The 12,108-nt window shown below is 41.0% G+C and overlaps 1 protein-coding gene across 1 annotated transcript in view; it reads right to left on the reverse strand.

The window, feature by feature from the left end:
- Positions 1 to 12,108, reverse strand: part of LOC137426654 (1-phosphatidylinositol 4,5-bisphosphate phosphodiesterase gamma-1-like) — a 170,900-nt gene that overhangs the window by 77,103 nt on the left and 81,689 nt on the right. Inside the window, exons 18-22 of the mRNA XM_078779175.1 lie at positions 10,899 to 11,080; positions 9,995 to 10,195; positions 6,146 to 6,265; positions 2,665 to 2,848; positions 235 to 318 (exon numbers count right to left, since the gene is read on the reverse strand). Of these exons, the coding sequence (XP_078635301.1) occupies positions 235 to 318; positions 2,665 to 2,848; positions 6,146 to 6,265; positions 9,995 to 10,195; positions 10,899 to 11,080 (771 nt within the window). The remainder of the gene's footprint in view (positions 1 to 234; positions 319 to 2,664; positions 2,849 to 6,145; positions 6,266 to 9,994; positions 10,196 to 10,898; positions 11,081 to 12,108) is intronic.

The raw sequence follows: 12,108 nt of genomic DNA on the forward strand, positions 1-12,108 counted from the left end.
TGGTAGGGTTAGAGGGTGGTGGAGTGTCGGGTAAATGGTAGGGTTAGAGGGTGATGGAGTGTAGAGTAAATGGTAGAGTTTGTGGGTGATGGAGTGTAGAGTAAATGGTAGAGTTTGTGGGTGGTGGAGTGTAGAGTAAATGGTAGAGTTAGAAGGTGGTGGAGTGTGGAGTAAATGGTCGAGTTAGTGGGTTTCTAGTAGTGTTATAACTAGTTGCCTTTGTGGTTGACTTACCGATCCACGTGCAATTGCCAAGTGGTTGGGCTCGACGTAAGTACTGCTGTGTAACGAACCGTACACTGAACTGTAGTCTGGATCCTGTACACACGTAAAACACACACATCACACACACCACACACACAACATTAATTGTACGGTATTGGTTATTCTTAAACTTAAATTTATAGGATTGCTGTGAATGATGTTAATTTCACAACGTCCCACATTCAACTTTATTTAAATTGTAAACCTCAAAACATAGTTTCTTCACCAAAATTAAGAACCTTAACCTGTAAGCAATTGACTAGTTTCCCGACTACATGGATCATCAGCTGGGCACCGTTCTTCCTCGAGGTTTCAATCCTTTCAGCCCAGGACCTCTCCAAACGGCGGGTCAACAACTTCAGTCATGGATCCACATCAATAGATGGTACATCAGTAGATCCACAACCTCAGTTACGGATCCACATCGGTAGATTACCTACATCAGTAAATCCGCAACCTCGGTTACGGATCCACATCGGTAGATTACCTACATCAGTAGATCTACAACCTTGGTGCTGGATCCACATCAGTAGATTACCTACATCAGTAGATCTACAACCTTGGTGCTAGATCTACATCAGTAGATTACCTACATCAGGAGATCCACAACCTCGGTTACGAATCCACATCAGTAGATTACCTACATCCGTAGATCTACAACCTCGGTGCTGGATCCACATCAGTAGATTACCTACATCAGTAGATCTACAACCTTGGTGCTGGATCCACATCAATAGATTACCTACATCAGGAGATCCACAACCTCGGTTACGGATCCACATCAGTAGATTACCTACATCAGTAGATCTACAACCTTAGTGCTGGATCCACATCAGTAGATTACCTACATCAGGAGATCCACAACCTCGGTTACGGATCCACATCAGTAGATTACCTACATCAGTAGATCTACAACCTTGGTGCTGGATCCACATCAGTAGATTACCTCCATCAGAAGATCTACAACCTTGGTGCTGGATCCATATCAGTAGATTACCTACATCAGGAGATCCACAACCTCGGTTATGGATCCACATCAGTAGATTACCTACATCAGTAGATCTACAACCTTGGTGCTGGATCCACATCAGTAGATTACCGACATCAGTAGATTTACAACCTCGGTTACAGCTCCACATCAATAGATTACCTACATCAGTAGATCTACAACCATGGTGACGGATCCACATCAGTAGATTACCTACATCAGTAGATCTACAACCTCGGTCATGGATCCACATCAGTAGATTACCTACATCAGTAGATCTACAACCTCGGTTACGGCTCCACATCGGTAGATGACCTACATCAGTAGATCTTCAACCTCGGTTACGGATCCACATCAGTAGATTACCTACATCAGTAGATCTACAACCTCGGTCATGGATCCACATCAGTAGATTACCTACATCAGTAGATCTACAACCATGGTGACGGATCCACATCAGTAGATTACCTACATCAGTAGATCTACAACCATGGTGACGGATCCACATCAGTAGATTACCTACATCAGTAGATCTACAACCATGGTGACGGATCCACATCAGTAGATTACCTACATCAGTAGATCTACAACCTTGGTTACGGATCCACATCGGTAGATTACCTACATCAGTAGATCTACAACCTCGGTCATGGATCCATATCAGTAGTTTACCTACATCAGTAGATCTACAACCTTGGTGCTGGATCCACATCAGTAGATTACCTCCACATGTCTCTCGGTCCCTGCTCTCAAATGTTGTGTTTGTGTCCTTCCCCCTCTCTCCCCATCTTGTCTCCCGCTCCCGATGTTATTTGTTTTGTGTGTCTGTTTGTCTTTCTGTGTGATTAATGTTCGCTCTTTCACGAGCCTCGATCTTGTATACAAAAAAAAAAAAAAAAAAATCAGTAAATCCACAACCTCGGCCATGGATCCACATCAGTAGATTACCTACATCAGAAGATCGACAACCTCAGTTACGGATCCACATCAGTAGATTACCTCCATCAGTAGATCTACAACCTCGGCCATGGATCCACATCAGTAGTTTACCTACATCAGTAGATCTACAACCTCGGTGATGGATCCACATCAGTAGATTACCTATATCAGTAGATCTACAACCTCGGTCATGGATCCACATCAGGAGATTACCTACATCAGTAGATCCACAACCTCGGCCATGGATCCACATCAGTAGATTACCTCCATCAGTAGATCCACAACCTCAGTCACGGATCCACATCAGTAGTTTATCTACATCAGTAGATCTACAACTTCGGCCACGGATCCACATCAGTAGATTACCTACATCAGTAGATCTACAACCTCGGTGACGGATCCACATCAGTAGATTACCCACATCAGTGTGTGTGGTGGTGCTATAAGCACTCTATGGTGCAGCGTTTGCCAACCTCTGTGCCTAGCCTCTTAAGTGCATCGGTGCTGATGGGGTAGCGTAGGCGCATCTTGCGGTATAGCGGGTGCTTCTCGAAGTACGACACCAGGTCGACGAGGCTCTCAAACTCCGCGGAAGTGCCGAGCAGGAACAGCCGGCCTTCCCTCTGGATCCTGCAGTGCTTGATCTTGCCCTCCGCACTAGAAATGCACCAATGCTGTAGGATTAAGGAAAGGTTCTAGTTTCCCATGAGACTAGAAACCTGTACATCCATGAAATGGTTACCATGGCAGCAATGGGTGAAGGTTTGTGTGTAAACCTTCAATTTGTGCTTGAAAAGGAAACAACCAGGTATTTAGCTTCTTTTGAGATTTGTGCTCAGGCTTGGTTTAACCAAGAATGTTGTATCCATTAAGCAAGATTATTCTCATTTATGTCACTTTTCATGAAAAATGAAGATCAATTTAGTTATGCTCGTTCACTTCTTTCTTTCTTTTCCTCCTCTTCCCTTTATAAGGGGCGAGGTCCGATGTTACCAAGTTCCTGCCATGCCTTGACCACCATAGTCCTCCAGCCAACTCTCTCCACCCTCCAACTACATCCACCTTACTGATCTCCCTCTTCACACAATCCTCCCATCTCAACCGTGGTCTACCTCTTTTCCTCCTACCTTGTTCCCTCAACCTATCTGCTCTATTTGCCATTCTCTCTTCCCCCATCCATACCAAGTGTCCAGCCCATCTCAGCTGACATTTCACCAATCTCCCTATCAAGCTCATCTGTACACCAACATCCTCCCTCAGTTCATCCATCCTCTTTCCATCCACCCTCTTCACTCCTGCAATCCTCCTGACCGAGTTTTTCTCACAAACCTGCAGCCTCTGTTGTTCTCTCTCTGTCAGTACCACCGTCTACAGACCGTAAAGGTACGTCACACGACATCAGAACCTTTCCTTTCAATCTCCTCGAAATCTTTTTGCCATCACTAAGCATTCACAACTAAGCTAAACTTTACCAAGAACTATCATTACAAACCTAAATTCTTCACTTGATTAATAAAAATAAATAAAGATTAAAATTACAATCAGCTCCCCAATCATTCCAAATGTTTGCGTCTAATCTATTTACGTTTGTGTCTAATCTAATATGTCTAATCTATTTCTTTTCCACGAAACGATTCCTCGATTAAAGCATACAAACGTACTTCTTGTAATGGTCATATCTCTGTCTCTGTGAAGTTTGGTTTATTGAGGTTTAATGGCATCCATAGGTCTAACACAGTGAGACTATCTTTGCATAAAGATATAAATATATGGTATAGTACTTTGTAAAAAGGAAAGGGAGGAATGGTGGGAGTAAAGGGGATGGGGATAGGGGGAGGTCAGGGACACCCTACTGGTAGAGTGAACAGCGAATCAGATTGTCTTCAGAGCAGACCTGATAACACTCATGAATCACAGATCCACACACAAGGAGTCCCAGTATTGGGTTATTGGGTTATTTCCGAGATTATGGAATGGGGGCCAATGGAGAGTTGAACCAAGTGTTGTACCAATACAATACAACGCTCACAAAAACATCACTGAAAAAACATGCTATTCCATAAGGCGTTCTTTTCACATGTTAAATTCTGCAATGTGTTCATGTAAAATGAGTCATGCATGATGGGCAGTTTAAAGAATACATCTGATTATGGAATTAATTTGTGTTTGTTTGGACGATAAACAACCTGCTCATATATCACTCGGTTAAAATGTGATGCAAGTTGTAACGGGGCAAGGCAATATCGCACCATTAAGGACAAGAGGAAGTTAGGGCTTCATAATGTTGTAACCAAGTAGAATCACAAAGAAGTCGAGTTATACGATTGTGTTTAAGGGAGGAAGATTGATAATGTAAAATTAATCTTTTAAACTTGGGCTAGCCTATTTGGCATTCCCATCAGAGCACTTCAGTCATGGTGCTGGGAAGGTACCTTAAAATCCAATAGGCTGTTGAGTTGTTTGTTATCTACTGTGTTCCTGTAATTCATGTAAAGTACCTTGACATCTCTTGATGTTCATGTCCTAGATTCAATACATTTATGATCTCCTCCATCAGCCTTTCACTGTAAAAAGAAACCCTTGTGTGCCATTATAAACCCTGTCAAATTAAACCCTGTAAAAATAAACCCTGTAAAAATTAACTTTGTAAAATAAACTCTGTAAAAATAAACCCTGTTAAATTAAACCCTGTAAAAATAAACCCTGTAAAAATAAACCCTGTAAAAATAAACCTTGTAAAAATTAACCTTGTAAAAATAAACCTTGTAAAAATAAACCTTATAAAATTAAACCCTGTAAAAATAAACCCTGTAAAAATAAACCCTGTAAAAATTAACTTTGTAAAATAAACCCTGTAAAATTAAACCCTGTAAAAATAAACCCTGTAAAAATTAACCCTGTAAAAATAAACCTTGTAAAAAGAAACTTTGTAAAATATACCCTGTAAAATTAAACCCTGTAAAATTAAACCCTGTAAAAATAAACCCTGTAAAAAGAAACCCTGTAAAAATAAACCCTGTAAAATTAAACCCTGTAAAATTAAACCCTGTAAAAATTAACCCTGTAAAAACAAACCCTGTAAAAATAAACCTTGTAAAAAGAAACTTTGTAAAATAAACCTGTAAAAATAAACCCTGTAAAAAGAAACCCTGTAAAATTAAACCCTGTAAAAATAAACCCTGTAAAAATAAACCCTGTAAAAAGAAACTTTGTAAAATAAACCCTGTAAAAATAAACTTTGTAAAATAAACCCTGTAAAAATAAACCCTGTAAAATTAAACCCTGTAAAAATAAACCCTGGAAAAAGAAACTTTGTAAAATAAACCCTGTAAAAATAAACTTTGTAAAATAAACCCTGTAAAATTAAACCCTGTAAAATTAAACCCTGTAAAAATAAACCCTGTAAAAATAAACTCTGTAAAATTAAACCCTGTAAAATTAAACCCTGTAAAAATAAACCTTGTAAAAAGAAACTTTGTAAAATAAACCCTGTAAAATTAAACCCTGTAAAATTGAACCCTGTAAAAATAAACCCTGTAAAATTAAACCCTGTAAAAATAAACCCTGTAAAATTAAAACCTGTAAAAATAAACCCTCGTGTCCCAATCAGTGGCTGAATAATCTTCCCACACCATTTGATAACAAACTATTATTCTAGTTATAAAATAAGTATGGGTAAATATAGGAAACAGGTGCTATATCAGATCAAACACATTTAAAGGTGTTATTCCCCCCCCCCCCCCCCCTCACTCCCCCCACCTCTAGTGGACCATAAAGATAGATGTGATAATTGGTGTCAGAAGTGGAATTCAGAGATTAAAAGGTATTTCGTGATCAAAACATTCATGAAGTTAAAATAAATAAATATAACAAGAGATAGTAAAGACTCATGAAACGAATAAGGAAATCAAATTGACAAGTGTGCACGGACAAGCTACGAGGTATTCCATATACCGGAATGTGATGGCAAAGGAATTTGAGTCAGTTCTGCGTCGTACAAGGAATGCTCCATCACGTGGTACACGCATCAACATATGTTCAGCCTCTCCACGACTGAGGTTGTGATGATACCACCTAAAAAAAAGCAAGAGATAGCATTTTATCATTTGGTGACAGCCCAGGTACCTGACTCAAATATTACCAATCCTTCCAATCAGGCTGCCGATTTTTAGCCGCGTCGCAGACGCTGCTAATATAGTGCCCTCTGCTGTTGTTGTTGTTCTTCTTCTTGTTCTTGTTCTTGCAGAGAAGACAAAACCTCAAAGCTCCACCCATTGTGGGAGAGGCTTCATATAAACAAATATCCACCATTTTATTAACTCGCATAGCTTTGAGGCCTGTTTTGTAGGCCCGTGGTGTCTTCCTCTCTCACACAGTTTTATTTCAAATCAAATTCGATATATCATTTCATTTTTCACAGTCGCTAACATAGTTTTAGACTCGGTTGAAAAAAAACGGGAAGAAAATCCGATGAAAGTTGCCCTTTATAGAACGAAATGAATTCTCAAAGGCCTGTAACTTCAAGTCCATTGAGATTTTTTTTTTTTAAATCGCGGCATGGTCAGTCATACACCGCCCGAAATAAGAGACGGGAAAATGCCGAGATATATATATTTTGTTTAAATCGCGGCATGCTCAGTCATACACCGCCCGAAATAACAGACGGGAAAATGCCGAGATATATTAAAAATTCGTCCATTTGATGACAATCGTCACGATGAAATATTTAATTTATACGTCGTCACAATAATGTGGAGAGAGGAGCATAGCTTCGTTCACGTGTCGCCACATACGGGAAATTGCCGAGATATATTTTTTTTAAATCGCGGCATGGTCAGTCATACACCGCCTGAAATAACAGACGGGAAAATGCCAAGATATATTAAAAATTCGTCCATTTGATGACAATCGTCACGATGAAATATTTAATTTATACGTCGTCACAATAATGTGGAGAGAGGAGCATAGCTTCGTTCACGTGTCGCCACACACGGGAAATTGCCGAGATATATTTTTTTTTAATCGCGGCATGGTCAGTCATACACCGCCTGAAATAACAGATGGGAAAATGCCGAGATATATTAAAAATTCGTCGCCACACACGGGAAATTGCCGAGATATATTTTCACTTTGCACAAAAATAACATCAAGTAATCGAATCAATAGGAATGTCCTGTGCCTATAACATCGACGTTATAGGCACAGCTGCATCTAGGCATTGTGTTACATCGACGCGGCTTTTGTTTTAATTAAAACTTTTTGTACTTGTTAAAACCCTGATTCTGTTATTTTAGGATGGAATACTTAGGATAACTGTGCAAATGGAAAACATTATACACAAAACAGGATGAGGAACACCTGTCTGTCCTGATCTCTGGGTGGAGGTCCACCAATTGATGGAGAATCAAGGAACTTCACTGAACCACCTTCAGAGGCCATTTTTCCCCGCAGGGCAGGGGTTGGCCTTTTTTGGGCACCATGCCCCATTTTTGAAGCAATGTTTTATGGCCGGATGCCCTTCCTGCCACCAACCCTGTTAGTCACCTCTTGAGACACACAGGGAATTACCAGCAAGCTGGTACTCAATTTGCCGACCTCGGAAGTATGACAGGCTGTGTCAACCCCCTAATATTAATTCAGCGATCGACCAGGATTCGAACCCAGGATCCTAATATCCCAAGCCGGCACCCTAACCGCTAAGCCAACACCAGGCTTAATCATGGCACTTCACTAAGGAGTGTAAATCAGAAGAACAGTGGTGCTTAACTGGTTAACTCAAAGCAAGGTGGTTAACTCCACTCGATTTGGAATGTGGCCTGGATGGTGGGCCAATGGCCTATCTTTTCCCAAAAGATAGAGTAATATCATAAATCGCTACCTTGTATACCAAACAGTTGAATTAACATCCCCTACGACAATGTCATTCTCTACGATACGTGCCCCTTATTAGCAATGTGTCAACACGGCGATGTGTCAAGTCAGACTTCACCATAAATCAAACCAAGGATGATGCTTCCAACATGTGGCTTGCTGAGATATGCTGGGGCCTTTATAAAGAACTAGCTGAAGTACCCGGCATTGCCCGGGTATATTCAACGAAATATGTATTTAAACAAGTACATATACATTCAAAGTACACCGCCCCCATGCCAAATAAATAAATATCCTCCAGCGCGGCATTGCTGGGGCGCTTTCGGTGCCCGGCAATACCACCGTGCAGCGCATAGAGACTGCATTGGGAGGGAGAGGTGTACAATAATTGATTGATTAATTGCATAATTAAAATCAATAAATAATGATCATAAAATATTTTCTTAATCAATTGGCCAATATCATACCTAAACTACCAGTGCTTCATCCAAAGCTGTAACTTTTTGAAAATTAATTAAATAAGTCACTAATCAGATAAATTTAATAATTAATTAATTAATCAATCCATAAATTAATCGATTAATTGATTAATCAAAAAATCAAAAATATCCTTTTACGTGGTCACTGTCATGTCCAAATATCAGCTTCCTAGCTAAAAAGGTGCCTGAGATATTGCCCAGATGAGAAAGAAAATAAATAAATGATTAATAATGAAACGAAAGAAATAATAATCATAAAATAATTAAATAATTAATCAATTGGCTAATAGAATACCTAAACCACCACCGTTTCATCCGAATCTGTAACTTTAAAAAAAATTAACAAATTAAGTCATCAACCGAAGAATTAAATAATTAATCGATTATTTAAAATAAAATTAAATCAATAAATTAATAATCAATAAATCACAGGGGATTAATCAATAAACAAAAAAATAGCCTTTACAGCCAAATCACTTGGTCATTGTCCTGTCCAAATATGAGCTTCCTAGCTCAAGATGTGCCTGAGTTATCGCCCGGACAAACAAACAAGAAAGAAACCGGAGTGAAAACTGAGTACTCCCTTTCAGCGTGCGTCATTGCTGGGCTCCCTTCGGTGCCCGGCAATGACGTCATGCAGCGCCTGGAGATGGCATAGGAAAGGAGCGGTGTACAATATTTACTGCATGATAACTTGGAGAATGTTGGCCTTACGTACCAAGGGAATACACAGTTTCCGTTATTAGCTTCGATACACATGACCTCAACATATGATCTTCACAATACATATTACCCGATCGCTCACGTGAAAGAAACAGGTTGAGATGGTTTGGTCATGTGTTGAGGAAGGATGAAAGTGACTGGTTGAGAAGAGTGATGGAAATGAATGTAGAAGGAAGTAGAGGAGGGGGAAGACCGAGAAAGACTTGGTTAAAGATGGTGGAAGAAGAAATGCGGGCAAGGCGGTTAACAAGGAGAGATGCAGAAAATAGGGCAAAATGGAGAAGATTGTCATGGGGACCGCAAGGCTAACCCCCGCTCTAGCAGGGAGAATGGCCTTAAAATGACTGTTGTTTGTTGTTGTTGCTCACGTGAAAAACCCAAGCAGTGTATAAGCACAAGACCCAATCGAGGCCTGAAGGCCAATTATCAGGTTTTATCTGGGGTCAATTTATTTTATCCAAACATCACCCTCGACCTTCCTCTGGACCAAGCACGGGACGGGCTAATAAGTGGAGGCCATGCAGAGTTTGGTCGCAATGGCTCCTGCAGTGTCCGAATGCATAAACCACGAAACAAACTTTATATTTTGTATATTCGATTGTGAGGGCAGAATAAGAAGAATGGAGGAAATTAAAAAATGGAAAAATTAACAGGAACCCATAACTAGTGAGTATGCACAGTGATGAAATAAATGCTGCAGAGTGAGAGAGGCTTGTGGTTAGGTTCTCACTCCTTGGCCTCATGTGCATCTGGTTGAGGTGCAGGCTCTGTGAGGCACAGTTCAAAATTGTCGCAGCGGAGAGGCACGGTGCGGTAGTGCAACACGAGTGAGTAAATCGAGTCAAATAGGAGATTTTCTGTGAGGTAGTATCGGATGGAGGAGCCCTTCTGCTGCGAATGGATGCGGCAGTGTTGGACACGCCCGGCACGCCTGGAGCCACAGGGAGAGGAGGAGAGGGGAAGAAAGGGATGAGGGGGAGAGATGGGCGGGAGGAGGAGAGAGGGGGGGGAGAGGGGGAGACGGGTAGGGAAAGAGGGGGAGAAAGGAGGGGAGGGGAGGGGGGATAGAGGGGGAGAGAGGAGGAGAGGAGGAGAGAGAGAGAGAGAGAGAGAGGGAGAGAGAGAGAGAGGATTACAATCTTAAATGGAAAATCTTCTTTATCAATTTGTTTCTGATGACACGGTCTGCAAAATAACTCTCTCTAGTCTGCCCATATGCATCTGCCCTCTCTAGTTCACACATATTGTCCCATAACCCAACACTTAGTAACCCTCCCAAAGTCCAAAGCTTCATTATAATCTCCAATGCTTCAATTCACCTTTCTTTTGTCTCTGTATTTGACTCCCTGTATATTTTCTCATAATCTTAACTCAAGTTCTTCAAGACTGCTGTCCATTATCACTTAATGATGTCTTCCTCATCCACTCCTGCACTATTTTGCACTATTCCCTTTTATTCTCCACCTCCACCCTTCACGTAGCGGTGTGCCTCAGTTTTCCTGTGGCCGTTTGCCCCTTTGCCAATTTATCAATCTGCCACCCATTGTCATTTTCCTCTTTCATGAGCCTCAACTTCCACAGATAGAGATAAAAATGCTGCTAACTGGAATTTCAAGCTCCAGCAGCAGGTGTACCAGAATGATAGGGTGTAATCGCCAACGAAGGTCCCACTCTCCCTCACGAGGAAGGTGCCATCGCGCCCGGTTGGATCTCCAGCACAGGCATCCATGAGTAGTTGATCAGCTGCCCGTCGCCCTGCAGCAAGTCGTCCATGGAACCAGCGCTCGTTGGAGTGCAACTCACCACTGCAACGACCCTACAACAATCAGCAGACCTTTGTCATGAGGACAAAACAACTGCTAATAATTGGCATAAAATAAACACTCATTGCAAAAAGAAGAAGATTCCCCGTCATAAATATAATGAAAATGATGAAAGAGTAACTATTTGTCCTTTCACCATATCGATTGTTGACTTGTCATAACAGCAGCAACCATGAACATTTGACAATAGTTATTTGTAATCCAGTGGTTCACGTTTCCTCTTGAGATGTAGTTTGGGCAGGCAGTTGTAATTTGGCAACCAGAGCACTGGCACACAATGGCCTGTTCTTGTAAAATGTATCGTGGATCTTTAATATCCATAAGTAAGTGGAATAAAACAAGGCAGCCGGGCTAATGCCTACTCAGAAAGATAAACCAAAGAAGACAAGACAATAAAACAAGGCAGCTGGGCTAATGCATCCTCGGAAAGATAAACCAAAGAAGACGAGACAATAAAACAAGGCAGCTGAGCTAATGCATCCTCGGAAAGATAAACCAAAGAAGTCAAGACAATAAAACAAGGCAGCTGGGCTAATGCCTCCTCGGAAAGATAAACCAAAGAAGACGAGACAATAAAACAAGGCAGCTGAGCTAATGCATCCTCGGAAAGATAAACCAAAGAAGACGAGACAATAAAACAAGGCAGCTGAGCTAATGCATCCTCGGAAAGATAAACCAAAGAAGTCAAGACAATAAAACAAGGCAGCTGAGCTAATGCCTCCTCGGAAAGATAAACCAAAGAAGACGAGACAATAAAACAAGGCAGCTGAGCTAATGCATCCTCGGAAAGATAAACCAAAGAAGACGAGACAATAAAACAAGGCAGCTGAGCTAATGCATCCTCGGAAAGATAAACCAAAGAAGTCAAGACAATAAAACAAGGCAGCTGGGCTAATGCCTCCTCGGAAAGATAAACCAAAGAAGACGAGACAATAAAACAAGGCAGCTGAGCTAATGCATCCTCGGAAAGATAAACCAAAGAAGACGAGACAATAAAACAAGGCAGCTGAGCTAATGCATC

The sequence above is a fragment of the Myxine glutinosa genome, chromosome 5 (genome assembly GCF_964187855.1).
Source record: "Myxine glutinosa chromosome 5, kmMyxGlut1.1, whole genome shotgun sequence".
NCBI classification, from domain to species: Eukaryota; Metazoa; Chordata; class Myxini; order Myxiniformes; family Myxinidae; genus Myxine; species Myxine glutinosa.